General features: G+C 40.7%; 1 protein-coding gene across 4 annotated transcripts in view; it reads left to right on the top strand.

The window, feature by feature from the left end:
• Positions 1 to 17,574, top strand: part of VEPH1 (ventricular zone expressed PH domain containing 1) — a 168,259-nt gene extending 150,685 nt beyond the window's left edge. For all 4 annotated transcript variants that reach the window (XM_081139204.1, XM_081139203.1, XM_081139202.1 and 1 more), the window contains 2 exons: positions 12,337 to 12,473; positions 16,058 to 17,574. In XM_081139204.1, coding sequence (XP_080995330.1) covers positions 12,337 to 12,473; positions 16,058 to 16,294 — 374 coding nt within the window. In that variant the 3' untranslated portion in view covers positions 16,295 to 17,574. The remainder of the gene's footprint in view (positions 1 to 12,336; positions 12,474 to 16,057) is intronic.
• The last annotated feature ends 9,027 nt before the right edge of the window (positions 17,575 to 26,601 follow it).

Below are 26,601 nucleotides of genomic sequence, written 5' to 3'. Positions count from 1 at the left end.
GGGATCTCTGAGCCCCTGTGCTAGCTAGCTGGCCCTCTTCTTGCATAAACATTCTGAGCTGTAATAACGCACAGAGGTGCGCCTGATCGCCTCTGCTTCGTGCTGAGAAAGCTATCTCACCAAAGTGAGATATTGGAAGGGAAAGACACATAAACCAGAAATGAGCAAGAGAAACAATGCCTCACATCTATAGCTGCCAAGAAAGCAGGGCTGGCCACTTTGCCCTGGAACCATTCTTCATTTCCACCCAAATGACGCTGAGGGTTAGAGAAAAAGGAGCATTCTGTCCAGAGCCTCAAAGAAACGCGAGCGCACTTAATGAATGAATGAGCACACAGGCCGTGGTGTCTCCTAGTCACCCCTTACACTTTGCTTTATGATTGAACTGTGTAAAATAAGTGAAACACTTAGAGTAAAGAATGATTTGAGGAATAACTTCATAGCTGGTTAGTCATCCATTCCCTTCCTTTCTGCTGCCAAGGAATTTAGTCTACTTTCCTTCCCTAAAAATAATAATTGTTAGTGAATATAAGCCAAGCTCTGTGCTACACATGTCAAATGCCTCATTTAACCTTCACAGTAATCTTGTGCGGTTAGTACTAATATTACCTCTGCTTTTACTGATGGGGAAACTAAGGCATAGCGATATGGTAACTACCCAAAGTCACACAGGTAATGAGTTAACAGTGGCAGGATGGGACCATTTCACCCCTCTGTCCCCTGGTTGCACTGGCCCCAATCTGACCACTGGAAATTGGTTGGTAGGAAGTCCATGTTCAGCAGTTATGCTGTCCTTGGACTATGTCATCAGTGATTTGCCCTAGGAGAGGACACAGAGTTCTCAACAGCAACACTGCTCAGAAACTGCAGTGCAGACCCAGAGAGCACAAAATGCGGCCGAGCACAAAGCCACTTTGTAGACAGCCGTTGATTATACCACCTCACTGTGCCTTCGATTTCAGAATTTTGTGCGGCTTAGAGACCGCCCGTTGTAGCAAGTCTGTCCTCTTGCTAACTGCCAAGATGTTGAGGCTGAATTGGAAAAAAAAAAAAAAAAGTGTTTATCTGGCCAGATGGAGATGTGAGGGGATCGCAGAGAAACACCAATTAAAATGTATTACCCCACGGATGGCAGAGGCTGGTCGATATGGATGTGGCCTTTGTGGGGCACAGATTGTTGGCTGACTAGAGTCAGGACTGAGCTGATCCAGAGTGAACACCCCAATTTTTACAAAGTTAATTTGAGCAAATAGGGAATTGGGGACTTGAACGTTTCCATTATAAATGTTTCTAATTTCACCTTGTGAAAAGAGCTTTAAAAAAATTTCGAGAGCGTGGCGAAGTAAGGTGCTTATCTTCAGTGGCTCTGAGAGGCCCTTCAGAATTTTCATTCCAAGTAAGCTGAGTCCTTAGTTCAATAAATGGTTCATTGTATCTGGCCAAGGGAGGCCTCAGGAAAGGCACTGAATGTTAAAAATACAAAGTGTTCCTTTAATATATGTTTTCTCAAATTCACTGCCATGCACTTGAAAAGAATATTTTGCACATTCACTCTTTCTTATTTGTGTTTCTCACAGTTAAATATAGACTGAGAACATATAGCAATAAAAATTCAAACAAGGCCAAATATTTTATAGCAGAACATATTGAATCAAAATGTTTGGCCCTGAAAACTTCAGTGTACTTGGATTCCTTTGCTCATTTCCTTTTCCTATATGAAAGGGGGTTTGAGTTGGAGAGAAATCCTATTTTAAACTAGTATTTTCACCGAAAGCTCTTGAATCCCTGAAAAGTTTACATGGTTGTTGATCTTATCTTCTTATTTTTATATCAGCATATAAATTATATATCTAATCTAAGTGAAAGGTCTAACAAAATACTGATGGCACATATTTTATGCATGGAGATAATATTTGCATTCATGGCCTGCTTAAATTGTAGGTTTACAGATGATCAAGACATAGGACTAAGTATTTTGTGATTTGGTTATGCATGGCTGGCACCGTGGCTGCATCTCATTTTTCATGTATGTGATGCACGTTTATTGAGTTGGTTGAATGTCTCCTACAGGCCAAGTGTTGAATAATGAATAAGGTATAATATCTTTGCTCCAAAAGGATTCATAATCCAGTTAGGGCCAGAAGGCACAGATGGAAAAATCTAGCACACTTCCTTGTGTATTTTTAGCATGCAGTAAATACTTGTTGAGTACGTGAATGAATGAACGAATGAATGAATGAATATTTAGAAATGACAAAGCCAAAGCCTTGAATATTAAAATAGGACGTTTCAAGATTGTAACTATGTGTTAAGCATGTCACATACATCACTATTCCACACCCAGTACATTTGCACTCTGGTAAATGTAGGTTGGTGCTTGTTTCCTCCTTGAGAGAAGTCACCACATAGAAAACAAAGGGTCCCCTTTCCTTCCTGTCTAGTGCCGGACATACTGTGCCCGAGTCCTGTTACTGCTCTGGGTTTCATCAGTGGCCCCGCAGGTCCAGATGTCCTGTCATCCTCGGGGAGGAGGGTCTAAAGTAGTAGAATTGGAGTCTAAGACAAAAGGCTGAAGAAACTGGATTTGGGTTCCTTTGTTTTTTACCGTACTGACAAATGATACAGTAATTGTTGTCAAGTATTCATTGTCCCAGTATTTAAAACAAATATTTGCAGCATTTCCATAAATGAGGAACAATGCATGAGGCAATTAGAACTTCCTGAAATATAAGTACTTCTTAACAATGTGTGGACTAAACTATGGGACTCCAGAAATTGACTGCCAATCCGCTGGTTTACATGGTCACCTTAAGTAAAAGTCTCATCACTCCACCATTTCTCACACGTCTTCCCACCAACTCTACCATCAACACATAGAAATATCTGTGTTTAATATCTGGTAGACAATAAAATATATCTTTTTATCCAATTAGATGCAGATAAAGTCAGAGGAAAATGAATGCTAGAATAATGTAAAGGTCCCAGACGGTTGTAATTGCTGGCATTTATCATACTAAACATGTGCTAAACTTTGCATGCATTTTTCTTATTTTCTCATCATTTTGCACATGAGGAAACTGAAACACAGAGAGGTTAAGTAATTTTCCCAAATTAACACAGCCACTAAGCAGTAGGACTAGGATTTTAATCCAGGTTAATTCCTGAATCTGAAACTTCAATCTCTAGGCCAAATCCAAGTTAAGGACATGGAATATTGGAAAGTCCAAGAACAATTATTCCATTTTCTTATCATGGGAAGACCAATGAGTGAGCTACCTCCCTGACAATTTATTCTGCTCAAAGAAGAGCAGGGACTTTACACGATAGCGTGTGGGTCATGATTACATGCGGGAAATGGTTACATTAGAAGCTATTTCCAGACCCTCCAACTGCTGATTCAGTTTCTGATAATCATTGTGTAGAAGTCCAGAGTAGATTAGAAAAGTACTGGGATACGTGCCTGGTAGTGTTTATTGCCAATCCCTTGACTCCACACAAACAAGAGGATGGAGATTGAGCAAGTAGGTGTAACAGAACTGAACATATTTCTGGAAAACCAAGCAAGTCGTTTTATCAGTTACCCCCGTGTCTTGGAATTGCTGGTGCATGTTAACAGTAAGAGTTAGTCAGCTGGCCATCCTGGAACACATCTGGCTCTCTCTTCAGTCCCATTTTTAAAAGGATGAGGGAGAAATAGGTCATGACTTTCACTCATGTTCTTGAGACACGAGGGATATCTTTGTTCTTACGCCCTACAGAAAACTTCGAGACGGCTCGGTTTTGGCACTTGTGTCGGCCTCCACAAATCTGAATGTTCCCCAGGGTCATTGCTGTCTGACTCAGACATTTATGTGCTGAATGTGATTGTCAGTAGGGGAGTCTCCTTAGATTACAAAGGAAAATGAACGAATTTTTTTCAGACAGCCTGCTATCATGATTCTTCCTCAGAACTTGATGCCCAATGTTTGTGCTATCAGAGCATGCTGCGCAATTGTATCATGGCAAGTAGCGATGGTTTCAGAGTTCTGTCAGGATAAGAAAAGCCTTGGTAAGGAGGTTCGTGGCTGTCCTTTGCTGGACACGTTCAGTGTGGGCTAGGTGACCTTCCGTTCCAGACACCAATGTGAAAAAGGGCTACGTGGCCTCTGAGGACCCGACCATAGGACACAAATAGCCTTGTGAGTCCATTCATATGGAACTTTTCCATTTAATTTCAGTGCCAGTGTTCATGGAGCTTTAAAGGTGACCAAAGAAAACCCATTTGGGATTTACGCAGTGGCTGGGTTTGGATTGTAATGCCTTCCCTCCTACCAAATGCCAGAATATCGTTCTATAAGCCAAATGTTGTTAGAGTACCAAAAGTAGCACAGTGCTTGTGCAGGACATTTTCACATACATACACTGTTGGTGACTCCTGAATATGTATTGATTACGTAAAACCTCAGCTCGTTGTTCAAAGATACTTTGAATTCCTTTATGACAAAACAAATACACATTTATCAACTTAATAAGTCACCATCCTGGAATCTTCTACCTTTTCCCCTCTCCCCATCCTCATGGTCTGTGCCCCTCTGGTATGGGGACTCCTCTCTCTTAAACCTTCCCACCTTCTCAGGAACTCTGCAGGATGACTACCATTTCTCCCTTCCCTATTCAATCTCTCCATCCCACCGAGTCCTCCCACTGGCTTCTAAACTCTTTCAAACTGGCTTAATCTCTCCGTTCTCTTCGCCTACTGCCCCTCTCACCTCCTCTTTAAAGCCAAACCGGTTGTCAGTGCGCAGTGCCTGCACGCCCTTGCCTCCTCTCCTCCCTACTCAGCCCCTCTGCCTGGCTTCTAAGCCCATTTGTCCATGGCCATTAAATCCTGCAAGTCACCCACGCACTCAGTGTGCTTCGGTCCTTGCGTTACTTGCCTTATAGCCGGGTTGAACTCTGTGGACCATTTCCCCCTTCTGCAAACGCGTTCTTCCTTTGCCTCCTGTGACACACACTCCTCCGCTCTCGCTCCCACCCCCTGGGCCTCTCTGCGTCCTCCCCAGGCCCCTTCCTCTGCCCAGCTTTCCCCGCCAGCGCACCCCCTCCTCCCCGCTCCCGCTCTCCCGGTCACTCTCGCTGCTCTGCAGCTTCGCGCCCACCCCAGTGAGACAGCTCCCCAGCGTGTGTCTGCGGCCCAGGCCTCTCCTCCGAACTCCACATTAAGCTACCCACTGCCTGCTTGACTGCTTCAAAGGTACCTCAAACTCAGCTCGTTTAAATGAAAACTTAGGATCGTCTCACCCTTGTCCTAAAAACCACTTGGCCTTCTTCCCGAATTTCCTAGCTCAGCCAACGCAACATCACTTATTCTGTTGCACCAGCCAGAGACCCACTGTTTCTCCCTCACCCCCACCCAGTCCATCACCCAGTATTGTGGATTTTACCCTCTTAACTGCTCTCAACTCTGCCTGCCTCTCTGCATCACCCTGGAGCAAGATACCACCGCTCCTTACCTAAGATAAAAGCAGTATGGCTCCTAACCGAGCTAATCTGGACCCTTCTGATCTCCCTCGCACACTCAGTCAGAATGATCTCTTCAAGGCAAAATCTGATGGTGCCAGCCCCTGCATAAAACCTTACAGTGGCTTCCCACGGCTCTTATTTTGAATACCAAACTCCACAGCGTGCCCCTCGCAGCCTCAGATGCAATGGCCTCTCCCAGCTCTCGAGCCCCATCTTCTCCCACGTGCAGTCTCTTCCTCTCTGGTCTAGTGGGAAGGGCCTCCGCTCAGTTTCCCATGCACACCACACCTCTGCCTGACATCAGGCTTTTGTGTGCTGTTTTTCTGCCCAGAGTGCTTTCTCCAATCTTCACCTAGTTAATTAACGTACATTCTAGTCTTCCATTACAACTCAAATTCATTGTCACCTCCCTAACTAATACGAAGATCCTCAAAGCACCTCAGACCTGTCCTCATAACATGTTACAGCTGCCATCTTATTTTTTTATGTGTGTTTGATGAACATGTATTTCCTCCAGTAACTAGTAAGTTCTATGAAGGAAGCTGCCCTCATCCATTCATTCTCAGTCCCTGGTACACAATAGATGCTCAATAAATATTTACCAAATAAGTGAACATCCAAAATCTGTATCTTGTTAAGTAATTTATTTTCAAAAATATTATTAGAGATCATTTTATTTTACAGAGAGTATGGTATTATGTATATATGCATATAATCAAATGCATACAGAGTATGGTGTTGTTTACATTATACATAAACTTTCCAGTGCAGACATTGTAAAACTTCCATTTATTGCCAAATGGTTTGAGGCCAAGTGTTGAACCACAACAAGTAGAATTTGTGTTAAATAATTCCACAAAAGCATTGTAGACAACGCCTTAGAATGTTCTAAAACACCAAGAATGTACAGGCAGGTGGGACAATAGCTAGGATGTTCTCAACTTGTACAACCCAAACACAGACCTGAAACAAGTATGTCAGATCTCTGTTTCCCCATGCAAGGAGAGCTCTACAGTGGGAAAGCACTCAACATTTAAATTTTCTGAAATCCTATGGCCAGATGTTGCCCGTAATATCTATTCATGAGATCATATCAATGGGATGACAATGTGGGACCAACATGGGAAATGTGTGTGCAACCCTTTCTTATTCAAAGATAAGTTCTAAGATTGAACAATTATTTCCATTCATTTCCACCATCCCTAATCTTTTCCCATGGGTCCCTATCAGTCATTACGCGGCAAGTCTTGGCCAATCTTCCTTGACAGCTTCCCATAAAACACAGAGGTGACCATACTTACTGCTCAGAACTACTGAACAGGTTACCTTCTTGCCAAGTGACTTTAGAATTTTTGTTTCATTGATAACACAATAAATAATCCAAATTCCATAAACACTGATTCTGAGCATTTTTTCTTCTGCAACTCTGTTGATTGAAGCCAGGGACACGCATATGATCTTATATTGCTGTCTTATTTTTCAATTTCATGCAAAGGTCATAACCATTTTCTTCCCACTATTGGTTTTGCAGTTTTACTATTTTATAAATTATGTGATCTATTACTGTGATTTATCATGAGGCTACTATCATTTCCTAGAAGTTCTTGACCTTCAGTAGAATCACCTGGGGATCTTGTTAAAAATGGTGGGTCCCTCATCCTATCCAAAAACTGCTTCAGTGGGTTTGGAGTGGTGCCTTGGAATGTGCATTTAATAAGCCAGCAGGTAATTCCGATGTAGGTGGCCTTCAGAACACAGTTTGGGAACCATTGCTCTACAGGCATATAAAATAGTAGTTCTGGGGCTTTTTAGATCAATCTTTCAGTGATTGGTAGAGAAGCCAAGAAAGTATACTACATTTTGATGGGCATGAAATTATTGAGAAAGGAAGCCTTTCAGTCACATATGAAAGTGCCCTCAAAGGTCAGCTGTCAAATTCAGTTGGTAGTAGTTTGGACCCACAGCATGTTGTAGGATGTTACAAAATCTATGCTGGATTATGCCTCCTCATGTATTCACTACTGACAAGGCACGGCGCTCTAAAATGCTGCCCGAGTACTCACGACAAACATGCCATTCATTACGATCCTCAGTGATTTCAAAAACCACAGACGCTCAGTCTGCTAAGTGTGGCTCCCATGACCTCCTCATTTAATAATGCTTCTATCCCTCTTTAAGCATATTCTCTGTAATCATAGTTGGCTTTATTACAACTGGCACACACACACACAAATCAGTAAAACCATGGAAGGAAATTAAAGTAAATTTGAGACTCTCAATACATACAGAGAAACTCCCCTACAGACTATATAGGAGTTGTAAGTCCCAGAAGCAGGGATTTCAAGGGGAGAAAAATTTTAAGACATATTTTTTCTCAGATTTTATTTTAAAACTATGTATTTAATATTTATAACTTTTCTTTCAGAATATGTCTTCTTTTGAAGGTATTTATCTAAGAATTCAAATATCATAAATTAGATTCATGACAGGGTCAATTATGGGGTATTCATGCACAATACAATACTTTCAAGCAAAAATTGCATAAGCCAGAAAGTATAGAGTATAAGGAATTGCAGAGCCTGGAAGTCGGTGTGCAATATGAATAGTAGTTATGTGAGTGTCACCATCTACCATCCTAAGAACAAGCAAGAAAGAAAGAAGGAAAGAAAGAAAGATCCTTCCTAATGGGGCTTCAAAATACTTTCAAATAAAGTCCAAAGTGACCTCCCCATGCCCACTCGATACCCACCTCTTTCCTGGATCTTACACCTAGGAAATCATGAATCACCCTCACACCCTCAGCCTTCAACTCATCACTATGTCCCAACACAACTGCTTTACACACTTGCTTCTGAGTTCATTGATTCTTCCAGCTTCTTTAGGTGTTTTTCTTTTCATGTGCTTTCCCTCACACATCCCCTTTTATTACCTCAGTCGTTTTCCGAGCGATTCCTGGAATATTCTCTCTCCCTTCTTCAGCAGGGGCCCAGCTCTCATGTTACCTCCTCACAGTTAGAAGTAGAATTTCCTTTCTTCGAGTGCTATGATGCTTGGCTTTTACTTCTCCAGTGGATTTCTCCAGACTTTACATAGAGCTGTAGAATTTATAAAATGCTTTATCTCTCCACAAGATGATAAATTCAAGCTCCCTCTGAGCTGGGCTTTATAAACCTTCAGATCCAAACACAGTGCCTTACAGCCTATCTGGGCCCAAAAGTATGTGTGAGATGGCTGGGTGGTTGATAGATGACCAGAGGGAGATTCTTTATTGCTTTACTCCTCCTGCTGCGGAGTTTCTGAACTTTAAAGTGTCTGCTTGGTATTATTTCATTCTTATTCACCAACTTCATGTCGAGTAAGATTAACACCTTCAAAATGCATCTTTTATCAACATAAATATTTTCAATGCTTGGCGCACAAAATAAAAATACAGTTACTGTATAAACTCTTGTATTAGCATTCTGAAAGACTTTTATGTAGATAAACGTGGTAACAGCTTGGGTTCCAACTGCACTAAAGAATTCAGTTTAATACTCCATCGTTTTTTCAGCCAACTGGTAATTAAAGAAAGGAACAGATCCAGCTTGGTAGAGAATGTCTTAGCCAAATTGTGGTGCTTTGAATGAAATAGTGTGCTAATTGGCAAGTGAGAAAATATTTCAATGTCCCGTATGCATTGCATGCAAACAAGGTAGTTTTAGACACATGCTTATTTCCTCATAGTCTCATTCCACATCATATTTTTCAAATGAAATATGATCATCCTTAGAAAGAATTAGTTCCATGTTTTAACCATGAAAAGACTGTAATATCATATAAAAATTATTGCTTACAAGGATGTGACATAGGCAATAGACCTATTAAAATGACACATGGTCAGTCATGCATATGCTAGACATAGTTGCAAAAAAAATTTAACACATGAGATGGCAGCTGGAAAAAATTTTAAGTGTTCTTTTTTTGACTCTTGAAACTATTTTTAAATTAATCCTACAGCTACAAATAACCTGGCTTTTACAGAAGTATCTAAAGCTAGCTCTGATGCCTAAATTAGGGCCCTCCTACATGTAGCTACGTTAAAGTTCTACTAACATTTCCTTCCTAAAACCCTTTCGATGGACTTTTCTCCTGGGATTAATTTTCACTAGGCTACAATGAAAAGTCTTTGCTTAGCAACATTTCTCTACAGTCCTTCCTTTGTTCTCAAGTAAAACTATCATTTTGCCTTGAGTCCCTCACTGTCATTATGGGCATGTGGGTATGTAGGTGTGATATCCCATCCCTGCCTTGTGTCAAACAATTTCTTCAACTACTTTGCCAAGTGCTCCTCGCAAACTTTGGACACATACCCTTCAAGTGAAACATTTGGATCTGCCTTGAGGAGAAATACTTGTAGCTAGTCTCCTATGTGCTTAAATATTACCTAAATCAATCAGCTCAGATCTCATGGTTATTTCAGATGCTTCTTTGAGTAAACATGGAACACTAAGATAGGAAAAATGTACTGCTAGTAAACGACATTGCATTAAATCATCTTTCCATTAAAACCAGGGAAGAAGGCAATGTGATCACAAACTGTGAAGGGAAGTCTTTAATAAAAGGGGGGTAGGGGGAGTGCTTTGCCGTCTACCTAGTGTCCTCACATAAATTTCTTTATTTTGATTTTTGATCTCTCAACATCTTTGTTAAGCAGGAGGGAGCTACTATTATTTCCTAATTGCCAATCAGAAAACTAGTTGAGAGGACTCGAATCTAACTCTTCTGAAATTTTATTTTAAAATCCTTGAACATGACAGATTAGCAATTTTTTCTCTCTCATTGGAAAGCATGGGAAATGGGTATTTCAATTTTTTTAATCTAATTTTGGCTTGGGTTTTTTGTTGCTGGCTTGTCGTTCCTCTTTCCTCCACTTGGATCTCCTCTTGGACCTTTCCTTCCTCTTCCCAGACAGGCCGCTGTGCCCTTCCCGGACTCAGCGGCACCCTGTTAGGAAACACTCACTGAACACCCAGCCCAGGCCGACGCTGTGCGAGGCTGCTCCTGCTCTGGGAGAGCACAGCACCTGGAGGAGACCCAGGTCCTAAATTCTTTACCTGAGGTAACTGCCGAGTGTAGAGGCTTCTCAAAGCAAGCTCCTTGATTACAGAAAATTTAAATTCTCCACGAACATTGCTAGCTTTAAGAAGGTCTAAGTCAGATGATTCCTAGTAAAACAAAGCAGAACACAAATCGTTTTCTTGATTTGATTGTCAATACTTCTTGAGTTCCTGCCTTCCCTGTCCTCTGTTATGCACAAATACTAACCACCATGAAGCTTCTCAGAAGCTGGGAGACTCTTCTAAACACTGATGTCTCAGATCAAACGTCACTTCTAATGTCCAAGCTCTTTTCTGATGACTTAAGTGCATGTGCACCAACCCCCAAGTTACTCACTCTCTGTTCTATTTTTATCATAGCCCTCTCTCTATCTAACAATGTACTTGATATGTATTTTCAGTTTTTAGCCTTAATTTTGTATTGACAATGGGACATCCAATTGAATAATTATCAAAGAAAAAAAAAAGCCAAACCAGTTCATTAGAACTTCATGAAAACTACACATTTCATTATTCTTACCTTGAAAATACAGTCAAGGTAGACAAACCCTCCTCTGAAATACTTATTTGACCTACATTAGAAAAGAGAAACAGGAGGGTAGGAAGGATAGGTTGTGTTCATATGTTCAAACAGGCACTGTCCAAACTTCTAAGTGATAGAAAAATGTCTTTACTTCCAAATTGCTGTGAAAATTGAACATAAATCTGTATAAGTAACTCTTGTCATACTCCCCAGAAATCAGATGCTTTTATATAAGTTTAAAGAGTGACTTTTATGTAACTGGTAAAAGAAATGAAATTCTTCCACTCGACATCTAAACTTCTGACGTGGTAACAGATCTTCTAATGCTATGGTTATGTGTAATCATAAACACTCTATCTCAATGTCAAATTAATCCATTCATTCAACAAATATTTATAGACTCCCTATTATGTGCCAGTTAGATGCCTAGTGATACAACAGTGAACAAAGCAGAGATGCTGCCCTCAGGGAGCTTTCAGTTGAATGGGGGGATGCACAGACACATTAATCAGATAAACACCAATAACAATCCACAGATGGTGATGCCTGATGTAAAAGAAACACACGGGATGCTAGGGGAACATATAACAGGCAAAGCCACTTTGGCCTAGTTTTGGGGAAGGTCTACCAAAGGAAGCAACGTTGGAGTTGGGACACGCATGATTAGTTGTCAACCAGGCAAAGACGGGAATATGGGGAGTGAAGAGAGAGTATGTGTGTTCCAGGGAGTGGGAAGATCCCGTTCAAAAGAGGTAAATTCGCCTCTGCAGCTGTTAGGGCTTTAGGAAAACATGCCTTTTGGAGCGCTGTATAGACTTTTGCTGCCAAATAGCTAAATATACTTGTTTTGTGATTATTTATGAAGTTATATTTCTAAGCAGCTCATGTGAGCAGAATATCATGAAACAAAGTAGTTATGAAGCACAGAAAAGCTGGCTATCTGAATGAACCCTGGAAACTGCTAACCAGATGCTCTTTCTGTGAAACCATATTTCTTTTAAAAATCTCTACGAGGTCTTTCAACACTTTCCCATCATCTAAACTGCGCATTCTTTTAGGGACAAAGGGGGAGAGGTTAACCAAATTCATAATTTATCAGCCCACTTTCCAAATATGCCTACTGGGTTCTGGTTCAGCGGACAATTCTGACTTTTGATCACTTGCCAAGTAAATACTAGGAAGTAAGCGGCTTGATCGCTCTGTTACCTTCGACAGTTGTAAATCAAGACGGCCAGCCGCTCATCGAAGGAAAACTGAAAGAGAAACAAGTCCGATGGAAGTTCATCAAGAGGTGGAAAACCCGTTATTTCACACTGGCTGGGAACCAACTTCTGTTTCAAAAAGGAAAGTCTGTAAGTTCCCCTGTTGTTTTTTACACGTGCACGTTTAAGGTCGTGATTTCCACCAACCAGCGAGGTAGGCATTTTGTCTTGAGTTAAAATACCAATTTTTTTTATTTCTCCATTTTTCAGTTTCACAGTGTTATTTTATTACCCATGTTCCTTTCCCTGTCTATTCTGTTCGTTTCTATGTTAGTCGGCTCACTGCCCCTCTTCGGTTTATTATAGGAGCTGTTTTTTGTTGACTTAGTTTTAGAAGATAAACTGCTCTGTCAAACTGCGCCTTTTGTTTCCTTGCGGATCAGCTCCATAAACGTATGGCTCATCATATTGACTGTGATTTCTTTTATAACTACAGGTTTTATTGAGAGGTGGGGACCTAAGGAAGGGGCACCGTAGGCAGGGAGGAAGAAAGAAAGGCTGGCTTATCTTAAGTAACTTTTGAAATCAACAAAGTTCAATTTGCTTAGGAAAAAAAGATGACTATCTTTCATTCATGTGATATTCAGTTAATGAATAAAACAGGATTCTAAAAAATTAATATGTGTTCATTTAATAGAATTTTCAGTCTGAACTAGGTTGCTTAGCAAATGTCTGTATTCTGAATTTTCAGTAGGAAACCTGTCTCCCATTAACAATGTAAGTTATTCCCTTCTTTTCAAATCAGCTTGATTTATCATTAAACTCTCCTCATTCAGGATCAGGGGAATAAATCTTGGCCTATTTCTTGGGTATTTTTAAATATAATAATAATAATAGCTCAGCAGTGATTATCATCTGCCACACTGGATTGCCCTAAATATCCTTTGAGGTCAGCACCATTATTGCCATTTTACAGATGGGGACACACGGCTCAGAGACACTGATTGGCTTGACCACAGATTGAGCCGGGAAGGTGAGGAAGGGCAAAGGTAGAGTCGGCTCGGGCGGTATGGCCCCAGCCGTGTCCTTGAGTGAGTGCACAGCACTGCTTCCGTGCGCGCTTAAACACGGAACCAGTGGCAAGGCAGACTGCGTCGGGGTTAGTTAATGATAGGTGTTAAATTACTTAAAATACAATGCACTAAGAACTTATGCACTGTATCTTTAGAATGCTCATTATAAAATGTATTTTAATTTATTACCCAACCAGGATCAAGTATTGTATATTTGAATTTGACAAATTCTAATCAGTACTCTTTAATTCTTAACCAATACACCTTCTTGTTAACTTTTTAAATGAAAAAGAGACTTTGATGACACCTACTCTGAACTCATGTTACTTTCTTCATCTGTGTGTATTATAAAATATACAGATGGATTTTTCTGTGGCTGAAGATCTTGTTTAAAGGGAAGTAGAATGGTGTGTTCAATTTAGCCAGTTATTGGAGATTTAAAGAAACATTTTTTTAGCATAGGTTCACATTGAAGCAAGTTTAAAGTGTTATAAGTGGCCACCTGAATTTCCTGTTTTCAGTAAAGAAATCAGGAATAGAAGTTAAGATGTAGTGATTTCTCAGATCCCTTGAGACAAGGCAGAGCCAGTGCATAGAGTGTTTTTCCTGAACTCAAATAATGACCTTTATACTTCTTGACTCAGAGCTTTTAATAAAGTTTAGAGAATAAGCTATTTTATAGTTGGCTAACTTGTTTGACATCTTTATTGGGAAATAATGGTTTGACATTCCAAAAACCTGAGAAAACATATGGCTCAAATATTGGGAAATAGTATAAAATAGTATGAGGACCACAGCAAAATCGCCTTCATCCCCAGGGACCTAGTAACCTAGCAGTGGTCAGCAGTCTAGCCAACGCTTCAGCCACATCGTAAAAGGCCTTTCTTGTAAATGAGAAAAATGTGCATTTTAAAATAAAAACTAAAAGACTATAGTGTTATTTTCTACTATCAAGAATACTGTTGCATTCTAAAGGTCTTGATCTCTACCAGCCAGCTAGGCAACGGTGTCCTTTGACTTCCCATCCATTTCTGTCTTGGTTAATTCACTGTCCCTCTTCAGATAACTATGGTACCATTTCTTTCTTGATCAGTTCTTTCATTTATCAATTTCTATACTGTAGACTAACTGAAAGAAATACAATTTTATTAGCTTACAGACAAAGTATTGTCTAGTGCAGATAACTTCCAACTTTATCCTATATGTGCCCTAAAAGAATTTGGAAAGATCTATATTACCTATAGCATTTTAAGTTGTATCAACACTTTTATCATAAGTTTAAACACTTGTGAAAACTGTAATTTCTGTTGAACTATAAGTATTGTCATTTTAAAATAAAAAGATTACATATCTTCTTTAAACATAACCATTGAAATTAAATACCATAGCAATTTGACACCTAACACTACTCATTCTTAAAATTACATAAAATAGTTCTTCTTTAATAGAAATGTTTACATTGTTTCATTTTTCCTTGAAGTCATATTTTTGTTCTGCCTCTTCCACAGCATTTCACTGTAATCACCCTGTCATTTTTCACTGCAATAAAACTATGTATATAAATTGAAATTTAATTTTAATTTCTTGTGACCATCAGACTCTAAATATTAAGATTTTTTATTTTTATCTTTTAAAAAATTATATCTTTTATGAAAAGCCATAAGCATAATACCAAACTTATTATTATATTACTAGTCATTAAACATTAAAAAGCGAAATGCTATTGGAAGTGCATCTCTTAACGAAATAAATGGGGAGTGATTATGCGGCCTTGTTTGAAAGATGCTTCCCTGACATCAATATTCTGAATTGCTTTTTCTGTTTGTTTGATGCTCTTGAGATTTTTCCAAGTTGCATAACATACCATAGACAGTTTGGGATGAGTGAGAGGGGTGTCCTTTCATTGCAAAGTGAAAGGAGGGTGATTGTACAGGAGGGTGGGGAAGAGGAATTGGCGAGATCCTCAACCACAGGGACATTCTCCAGTAGACAAAATGGAGCCAGGGATGTTAAAGACCTGAATTTTCTTTAAAGAAGTAGCTGACCCCCTTAAAACTATTCTGCTAGCCCATCATGATGACCCTGTGTTGTAGACCTAGACTTCTGCTTCGATGCAAGGAAGATGTAAGTCATTAAATATTCCTTCACTTAACGTTTGTAGACAAATCATGCTTCCAATATTCCACAGTTTCAAAGGCACTTTAATCTACTTAAACATTGAAAGCCTTTTTATTTAATTAATACCCTTCCTCAGAGATAGCACAAAGTAAAATTCAGTTTCATGCCTCCCAAATTATCTCAAATTCTGAGTTAACAATGCTCCAAATTGTGCTACTGCATTTTGCTCTATTAATACAGTGTTAACATCAATAGAAAATGATATAAAATCAAAGAAATATGGATTAAGCATTTTTTCAGTCCCGCTGTCTAATTTCTATAAACTGGCTATCTTGTGCCAATTTATGATACAATAACAGGGCCAATTGCTCACTCCTTCATTTTTCTAACGACTCTTCGAGGCGTTGGCGCCCAAAATGACAAAGACCTTGAGCCACATGACGTGAAAGGATTCTGACCCCCTTGGAAAATTCTCCAGTAGCCAGAGATCTTTCCATCCTCTGGGGGCCAGCTCATGTGTTTTACTCCCCACGTGCGTTTCAGAAAGACGACCCCGACGACTCCCCGCTGGAGCTGAGCCAGGTGCAGAGCGTGAAAGCCGTGGCCAGGAAGCGCCGGGGCCGCTCGCTGCCTCGGGCCTTTGAGATCTTCACGGACAGCAAGAGCTACGTGTTCAAGGCCAAGGACGAGAAGAACGCGGAGGAGTGGCTGCAGTGCATCAACGTGGCCGTCGCCCAGGCGAAGGAGAGGGAGAGCAGAGAAGTGACCACTTACCTGTAGGGGTGCGCAGGCCCGCCTCACACCGTTGCCGTTGCCAATGTCAAGAGGAGATAAATTCCCCGAGTCGTGTTGCTTTTTCTAAATACCAGCAGGACAGTTGTTCCTCAGAAGCAGCACCCAAAGGTGGCAGGATTCTTGACACATTTCATAGCCTAGTGGCATCTGCATTAACTTCAGAATGTCTGTGTGACACACACGGCAAAGAAGAGGAGCTGCGGATGGGATGGGGCCGGGAAGGGGAGAGTCGGGTCAGGAAGCCTGTGGATATGTCATTGTTCACTGTAAGAAAACACCTTGAAAAGGTACCTGAACTACATAGGAAAAGTCAAATTAAGGACAATGAGGAAAATCATGTAACTTACTTGTAGACATAATTACCTTTATCTTCTCCTAATGCAAATGCAGCAAACACATGGTAAAAGAGCTCTGAAGTTAAGCCAGTTAGGTAATTAAATGCCTATGTTTCAGAGCTACTTATCTGATTATCCCTTTTGGGTTTGTATGATAGGATCTAAAGTTTAGATACTTGGCCGTCTCTCCCATCCAACGCGGTAAGTGAAGCTAGGGTAAGCATAGGAAGCCATTTCTCCATCTCTCAAAATATGTGCCACTGCCATTCAAACTTGAGATTTTAAAGTTCTGTGCTTTCTTCTTTGTACTCAGCCTTTTAATACCTCCAAATTACAAACATTTATTGGGTTTTGCATTACCCATACTTTTTTTTTTTTTTTTTTAAGAATTAAGCTGTGGTAAACAGAATTCTAGGATGACTCCCAAGGACCCACACCCTGGTATATAAACTTCTCCCCTTGAGTGTGGTGGAATCCGTAACTTGCTTCTAACTAGTAGAATATGGCTGAAGAGACAGACGGGTCTCTCTCGTGATTATGTTACATTATATGGCAAAGGTAAAGAGATTTTTCAGATATAATCAAGGTCCTTAATCAGCTGACTTTGAGTTACTAAAAAAAGATATGCCCCTAGGTGAGCCTGACCTAATCAGATGAGCCCTTTAAAAGATGGCAAACAAGTCAGAGACTCTCTTTCACTGGCTTGAATAAGCCAGCTGCTGTGGGTCCTAAAGCTTCGAGGGAAATGAATTTTATCAGCAACCAGTGAGCTTGGGAGAGGATCCCGAGCCTCATATAAGAACCCAGACCCAGCCAACACCTTGACTTCAGCTTTTCGAAACCCTGGGCAGAGGACCCAGCTAAGCTGTGCTTGGACTCCTGACCCATGGAAACTTTGAGATAATAAATATGTGCTTTTTTAAGTTGCTAAGTGTGTAGTGATTTGTTATGCAGCCATAGATAACTAATACAAAAGCAAACTCGACTATACGTAGAGGGATAATTTTTTCCTTGAAATTTATTAACCATGTGATTTAGTATAGAGACCTGGAGAAAGATTACAAGCAGTCAGTACCCTTAATTCTAACTTGACTGCTGCTAACTCACTAGGATAGAAAATAAAAAAGAGGCCAATTGAGGAAGGAAACAAGTCACTTTGAACACATAAAGTGTGGGGGTATTGTGAGACACAGGAGTTATTACAAGTGGGAAATAGCATTCTGAAGGTCAAAATTTGAGCTTGTTGGATATATAGATGGTTACTGAATATGTGGAATTAGATGAAATTACTCAGGGTGAACAAGAGAAAAGACCTAATAAGGGCTTCCTTGGGACACCCAGCATTTAAGCAAACGCAGGCCTGATGGCTGACTAGTGTTCAGAGATGTCATAGACCAGGGGAAATCAATGTCACAAAAGCCAAATAAGTAAGGTTTTCAGGGAGGGGAATGGAGAGGAGGGGAGGGGAGGGGGAAGAGAAAGATCAACAATGTGCGGTTGTCGAGAGTAGTCACTTAATATAAAGCATGACTTTTGCCATTAGGAAGCAATTGGTATCATTGGTAAAACAATTTCCTTGGAGTGATGAGGTAAAGTCAAATTTCAGTGGCCTGAAGAATCAGCAGGAGGTCAGCAGTTTAAAGCAATAATTGGACTATTCTTTCAACAAAGTGGGGCTAAGATGGACAAAGTGTTTTGCTGTTTGTTCTAAAAATGAATTAGACTTAAGGGACAGAAGTCTAAAATATAGAAAGAGGGAAAATAATCTTGCTTGAGCAAAGTTTTCAGAAGTGATGAAAAAAGATTAAGCAATTTATGGAGCAGCTTCCACACAACAGGTACCATGCTTGGCCTGGAGAGACAAAAATAAAAAACCCAACTCCTCCACTCGAGGAACTTACAGTGTAATAGAGGAGACAGCTGTGTACATGAAAATTGAAATGCACCCTGGCCAGTGTTGCCCAGTGGTTAGAGCATCTTCCTGCACACCGAAGTGTCTCGGGTTCAATTCCCAAGGACATGTACCCCAGTTGCGGGGTTTGCTTTTTGCCCCAGGTCAGGGCACATGCAGGTGGCAACCAGTCAATGTGTCTGTCTCTCATCGACATTTCTCTCTCCCTCTCTCTCTCTCCCCCCTCCCTCCCTCCCTTCTACTCTCTCTGAAAAAGCAATGGAACAAATATCCTCAGGTGAGGATTCACAAAACAGAAAAACTGAATTGCTCTGTGGCAAGTACCTTGATGGAGGTTTGCAGAAACACGGGAGAAGGCACCACTGCAATTGACTCTGAACTCAGCGTGGGCTCCCTCCCTGTTTCCCAGAGTTGTCAAAAAATGAGCCTGCCTTAGAGAACTATTAGGAGTGTTGTGGGCAGACATGTAGCAAATGGTCAGTAAAGGGAACCACCTTGCAAAAGGCAAAGGAGAAAGAGGGAACATGGTCCATTTGCAAAACAGCGGGTCCTTATCTAGGATTGGGACACACGGGGCCTGTTGGGGAATGGTGCAGAATGATGCTGGGAAGGCTGGCAGGGCCATGGTGTAAAGGGCTTGGCTCCATGCTAAGGATCTTGAACTTTTTCTTTAAGATGGTGAAGCCCCATTAAAAGGTTTCAGGAAGAGAGAAATAATTTTGATAGTGGTATAGAGAATGGATTGCAGGGATATCAAATATAGCAGGGAGATGATTTGGGAAGTCCAGTTCTTGGAAAGTAGTGAGGACCTGGACTGATGTAGTAGCTGGGGAGATAAAGGGAAATGAAAATGCAGGAAAAATATTGAAAAATGGTCAGTAAAATGTACAGGATACTGATGGATTGGGTGGAGCTGGGGTGTAGGAATGGGGAAGAGTCTGATGACTCCTAATGTTTTCTTGGGAAACTTAATAAATGATGGCAGCATTCACTGAGTTAGAAAATTTTGAAGCAACCATTTGAAAGGTGGGGCCGATGGCAAATTTAATTTTAATGTATACATTCAGAATATAGACAAGTGATTCACCTTGGACTAGAGGAACACCTCCTCCTATGAAGTTGGACAGGAAAAGGGTGAGAATAGGTATAGTTGTAAATGATTCTCTAAATATTATTTTTAAATCTACCAGCTCCATCTTAAGAGTCAGTGAGTTACCCTAGCTGGTTTGATTGATTAGGAAAAACTGGTGACTGATGGATAGAAATAAAATATTAAGTGGCATTGCATTAATCATTTACATGCCAGTGTTATTAATCATTTACATGCCAATAGTGTGCTCGAACCTCTCATAGCAGAGGCTACAGTAAAGCGCTGGTTATGTACCGATTCTGTTTTCACTCGATGCTTGTCCAGAGAAAGAAGAGAGTGGCCTGACCAGCTCAATGTGGGGGAAAGAATTACTTTTGCTGTTTGTTACAAAGTCCTTGCTATTTCATTAACGGAATGCCTCTAGTTTATAACACAACGCTCAGAGCCTTGGAACCAGAGCTAAAAAGAAGGAAATATATGGAGAGTAAACAGTGTCCTTTCCGGTTTCACTCCGTGATGCAGTAATTCCAAGTGCAGGCAAATTCTCCCGGGTTCAGAATCACACTAGGAATTTCAGAATCATCAGCTTCCCACTGATATTTCTGGCACTTCCTCCGCGTTGCCAGCTAGCTTTCCACAGACTGGCCTTTCCCAAGAGGGCTGCCATTCCTGATCCTGATCTAAGAAGAAACCACTTTTCTAAACATGTTTAAACTTTTTTAAATGTTGGTATGAATACAATTATAATCATGGACAGAAATTCAAGTGGTTTTCATTTTTTATTTCATTTTGACTCTTTTTCCCACCCAGATAGCCATGGAAATATAAATGTTTATGTGTGAGAATCTCATCTGATTATTTCTTGAGAAGGTGGAGTTTGGTAAAAATAAATGTTCGGTACTTTTCTAATACTGGGTTTTCTAGAAAATCCTTAGCTGGTGATGTTGAGGGACATTTACTGGATCATCTTCAATTTATCTCCTTTAAATTGAAATGATCCTTTTGGGTCTATTGACTGACTTATTCTCAGGCATAAATAAAGATTACCTGGATGCAAAGCATTTCCCATTTTAGGAAACAATTGTGACATGAGGTGAGAGACTATGTGAGCCTAATTCAAGGTGCACTGAAGGGAAGTAAATACAATAAATGTCCTCGTCAGAATTTCCAGTCCCCAAAATCTAAGGTTTCAGATAAAAGCCCAGAAAAACCCAAGATGTCATCTTGTGTGTAGACCTCTTGGTGCCATTTCTCCCCAAAGATTCTTCTGAAAGACAGAGGGGTTGGCAAGTCAGGGAGATTTCTACCAGGAATTTCTATCAGGCAGTGGAGTGTAGAGAAAGTGGCACAGGCTCTAAGCATAGACACATGAAGATTCAAGTCCTGGATCCACCAAAACTAGATTACCAACCTGAGCAAAACGCTCATCTCTCGTTTCTAAGTTGGGATCAGATGGAACAGAATTGGTATGAGGCTTAAATGTCCTGTGAAAGCATCTGCAGAGAACCTTTAAAATAGGTGCTTGATAATGACACTCCACTAAGGAAGAAAAATATCCTCCCAATGAAATTATGATCCGATGACTTAATAATGTCCAATGAGTAGTGTTTTACTTCAAAATGTCCTTTATCTATTATTTGAGGGGTTTGGCAGTTTCTTCTGACTTTAAACGCTTTGTGCAGTGTGTGATAGGTAATTCTTTTGTATCCATTTCAGCAACAAAATGAAACATGGATTTATCTACATGGCAATGTCTTTCTCTCTTAAGTAAATCATTTAATGGTTGCTTTCCACCACATGGAACTGTGGGCATTCCTCCAGTAACGGCTCTTTGGCTCACTAATGTCCTATTTCATCCCAATCCTCTGTTTCTGTGCTTTTCTGTGTACATGATAATATTATTTTTTTGAAGGAAAATCATATAACTTTTTTTTCATATAACTTTTTAAAGACCTACTAAACAGCATTTAACACGTGTAGTGTCAACCACGCACATGACTCAACTGAAGCAACAACACAAAGGGCTGGCAGCAAGCCTGAGTGAGAGGCAGTCACACGCATTCCTTACAATTGTAAGACATCCCAATTCAGAACTGCTAAATATGGGAGAAAAACTGTAAAGAAATGAGCAAAAGTATTAATTTAAGAGTTCCATAGGTTTTTTGTTTGTTTTTTTTTTTTTCACAATAATCAAAACTGTATGTAGAAGTTTTTGTGAACAATAAAGCATATGGCAAATGCAAGAAACTTTTAAAATCTACTAAAATGGTTACAGTGCCCCCACTGCATCCATTCTCAAAAGCATGAGATTGACCAAGAAAGTCAATGGTATAAGTTAGTCCAAGTCAAAGGCCCAACCAGGGAACACCAGTGTAAGCCCTGGTATCCAAAGACCGAGCACTAGGAGTTCTGGTGTCCAAGGGCAGAAGATGGGCATCCCAGGTCAAGAAGAGAGAAAGAATTCACTCTTCCTTCACCTTTTTTGGTACATTCTGGCCCCCAATGGCTTGGATAATGTCCACCCACCACAGGTGACAGTGGATGTCTTTTCTCAGTCTACTGAACCAAATGCTAATCTCTTCCAGATACACCCTCACAGACACACCAAGAAATAATGTTTTACCAGCTCTCTCGGCATCCCTTAGGCCAGTCAAGTTGACATAAAATTAACCATCACACACTCTGTTTCAATGGAAATAAATATGGCTACTGTCCACATACAAGCCATGTGCCTGATGCCTCTGTACCCCGCTTGCTGTGCTCGCCTTTATCCAAGTCCCCTCCCTGGCAGGGAGGTTAGGTAGGGATGGACCGAGATGGCCGGGGTGAGGGTAGAGGCCTTTGGTGTGTCTTTCACCCACTGTGACAGACTGGGGAGCCTGGAGATGCACTTGAGGTGGTGTCTGAGGAGGAATTCCACACCAAGTAGGAGGAGCATTTCCAGAAGAGGCCCTCAAGGTCAACCGTACCAGTGGGGACGCAAGAACTGGGGCCAAGTTGGAAACTGGGGAACCAGGGGAGAGAAAGGCCTAGAGCAGAGTGGGTGGAACAGGGAGTGGGCTGTATGAGCTTTACAGAATTAGGACAGTTCCCAAAGTTAAGTTTTTTTCAGGTGCCTGCCCAGGGGAGGCGGGTTCTGATGAGTTAGGTTTCTACCTCCTCCTGTGTGTGCTTCTATTACCAGGTTGCACAAGGCCCTAGGCATGTACTTGGCGGAATAGGTGACCAGCTCTGGGAGAGGCCCTGGCTCCTGGACCCTGTCATGGGAACCCCGGCCTCCACAGCACTTTCAATATTGGCATTCTTCTCATTCTACACGCCCCGTCCAGTTCATTTTGAATGTGTTTACTTGAAAGAAAAACTTTCTAGTGGCCTGGGAGGGGGAGCTGGATACCCTGGAAATTTCTTGTGCATTTTTTGTAAAATGATAATCAGACACATTGTGTTTACATAGTTCCTTATGCCTTGGTGGACAAACCTTTCCAAAGCTTGCATCGAATAGAAAGAAAATGTATTTCATCTGGTTTTCAACCAATAAAATGATTAGCATTCACTTCAAGACTTAAAACCTAGAAGTTATAAAGTATCAAATAATGTAAAAATGTAAAATATTCAAACAAATGGCAGACTCATTTCTTCATAGGAATACCAGTGTTCCATGAGCCCTCCTTGGAAATAGGGATAGGGGACTTAATAAATTCTAATTTTTTCTTTTTGAATTATTTTCCAATTCTTTTTTGCTTCATTTTATTTTTTAACTACCAGTCCACTTATATCAGGATAATACACGCATGTCAGTATAGTACACATTTATAGGCATATATATACACACATATTTTTACATAGGTGTGATAACAACAAACAGTTGTTTTCACATGTACTTTGTAGACATCAATCTTTTCATTTCATTCTTTTGTATTAGATTCCCTCCTCCTCTGTCTCTCTAGGCTGGGATTTTGTGTAATCAGCAAGATCTCTATGCGTGTTGCACTGCTCTTCACAGAGATTCACTTTACACACCAGATTTCCCCTAGGAGTATTCTGTTCCCTCTTAATTCAGAGCTATTATAATTTGGAGGAAATGAACTAAATGTCTTTTCTCTTGAGAGAGAAAAACAATGATCCTGTTTGCCAAACTAGCACAAAAACAAAAAACCAGAATCAGGCCCATCTTTTTCACTTAACCAAAACCACAGTTGAGAAATGTCTATCTAGAAAAATTAACCAAGAAATATAATACTTAGGGTATGTGTGCTTTAAGTACTGATTTGAGAGCATTTCAATCAGGACTGGCCCAAACATTTCATAGAGGGTTATCTTTTCCGCAGAAACACCCATCACCTATGCATTCATGTTCTTGTAATCACTGTAATACTGTTGTGTCCTGAAACCCTGCTGTTATATCAGCTTCAGGTGAGTGCAGATATATCTCACTGCAGTCAGTACTGTCACAGTGAGGTTCCAGTATAAAGAAGCCACCAGCAGAATGTAAGGCAGCCAAGGAAACTAGGCCAAGTTCTCCCAACTAAGGGGACTCAGCAGTTATCGTTCAGTTAACAGTATCACGGGCTGTTGGAGTTCAAAGAGTCTTAGAGCATGTAGGGTCCAACTGCCCCCACCCCACGGAGAAGTCCCTTCCTTGTCATCATTGGGAGGTGTCATTTCAGCTGCTAACACTTATGAGTACAGAGAACCCATTGTTTTATCACCAGTCTATATTTTTTTAATATTTTTTTCTGATTATGAAAACAAATCAAATCTCAGAAAATTCAGAAAACACAAAGATTATTAAAATACAATAACAACTCTCAACCCTTCCTAAAACAGAAGTGGCATAATAATCCCCTCTATCCCAAGACTCACAAATATAAAAAAGATGCAATTTCCCTGTACCACTTGGCAAGTCAAAGGTAATGGAACTCAGAGTTCTTCAGGCCTTAGTCCAAGCGCCCAACAGCTAAACCTTCCAAGCAAATAGATAAACAAAAGCAACAACCTAAACCAGAGCTGACAAAAAGTCATGCAAATTAAATTACATTTCCTTTTTATGAGGGAACTTGCTTCTGACAAAAATATTGAGTTTCTTTCCTACACTTTTTTATAGCATGTTCTTGTTCCTTTTTAAATCTTGTAAGAATTCTCTAACAATCTTCATGTTCCTTAAATCCTACCACAGCCAAGGACATTCCTCAAGGCTGGCTGTAGTTAACATAAGGAGGGGGCAATTTCTGGACATTTTATTTCACTGATTTTTCTGGGGAGTTACTAAATGTTTAAGCGTGGAATTCATCCTAAAGCCCTTCTGGTTGTTTGCTCGGAAAAAAAAATTGATTCAGGTTGCAATGACAGACCCTTAGACATGCCTTGGAATTTATATAAGAAACCAGTAAGTTGTTACGAAGATCACTGAGATCTATATATCGTGACTTAAAGGTGAAAAAATAAACATAAGATGCAAAGATGTTTTTAATAATGTTTTTAAAAACAGTTGCATAACATGTATTCAAAATAAGAGTATGTTATTAAATAGCATTTTTTTTAAGAGTTAGAATACAGACCAGGCACGGGAAGTGAGCTCCGCAGGTGAAGAAACAGTTGTTTCCTAAAGTGAAGTAGTATGGGTTCTGGAGCATAACTTGGAAAAATTATTATAATTTTGTTTTATAAATCAAATTTTTATTTATAAGTTTAAAGAACAGTTCTCACATTTTCACAATGTTTTAAAAACTGGACAAGTTAATTTTGATCTAATCTAAATTAAAGTTGGCTTTATTTGGTATCAGTGCAGTAAATGAAACTTCAGTTAATTCAAATAAATTGAATAAATACCTTCACTCAGCTGGCCTTTCCCTCTGCTCTGGAAATAAGCAGTCGCCCTTTTCCCTTCCAGAGTTGGGCCGTTGGGTCTCAGACTTTAGATCCTACTCTTTCCATTCTCCTCCAAAAATCACCAACCCCATTGGCACCGTGTGTGGAACCTTCCTTTCCTGGCTCTGCCGTGGCCTTTCGTGTGGTCTGTAAGCGTCTCTCTGTCGTGGACATACTGACATGGAAATTAATAAGTTCATTTGCATTAACTTAACCCTTCATCCCTCTAGGATCTAATCCGTTCTCTTGTTCCTTTAGCCAAACATTTCTTGATGGGTTGTCCCCACCGGTTCCTTGCACGTGACCCCAGCACCCCCACCTTCCCCCGAGGTGAAGCTCTGGCCCCTGCACTCTGCTCGCCACAGTCACTGCGCGTTCGTCAGTGGGCCCTTCTCAGGCCGCGTCCCTTGGGAACGACCCCGTGTGGCCTGCCAGTCAGCCCCTGCTCAAGAGCAAATTTCCATGCATCGGTTTGTGTAAAGCTTAGATCACTTGGGTTTTTTGCAGTGGTTGAGAACATAGATTTTGTTGTCAAGCAGACCTGGCATCACTATTGAGTAGTAATTTGACCTTAAGGAAAAAACTCTTAAACATCTCCCAGTCTCAGTTGGCTCATTTGTAAAATCAGATAACTCTTCTCCCTGGGGACGGGAGGATTACATAAAAGAACACGTGTAACATTCTCAGGGTATGGTCAGTTCTCAATAAAAATTGCCTGCCCTGCTTACTCCACCTTCCTGATTACTCCCCAGCCTCCTTTGCTGACTCTTCCCCATTCTCCTGTCCCCAAATGGGGACTTCTCCCGAAGCCCTGTGCCGCCCTCGCTCTGCAAGCTCTCCCTTAAGTACCTCATCTGCTCATTGCTCCCAGTGTAACCGCACACTACAGCCTTCCAGTTCTGGGTGACCTCTCTGCCAAGCCCCAAACCACCCCACTTCACAAATTGCCCTTAAGGACATGTTCCCATGAATGAGCTGTCGTCCCTGAAATTCAGCACGTAAAAGGATCTTACCTTCTACCTCCTCCTACCTCCCCCCAACCTCCCCCAGTGGTGTCACAGACATGAGACCTCAGAGTGATTCTTAA

The sequence above is a fragment of the Miniopterus schreibersii genome (assembly GCF_964146895.1).
Source record: "Miniopterus schreibersii genome assembly, chromosome: 5".
Taxonomy (NCBI): Eukaryota; Metazoa; Chordata; class Mammalia; order Chiroptera; family Miniopteridae; genus Miniopterus; species Miniopterus schreibersii.
The sequence above is the reverse complement of the archived record's forward strand: the minus strand, read 5'-3'. Positions and strand labels throughout refer to the sequence as shown.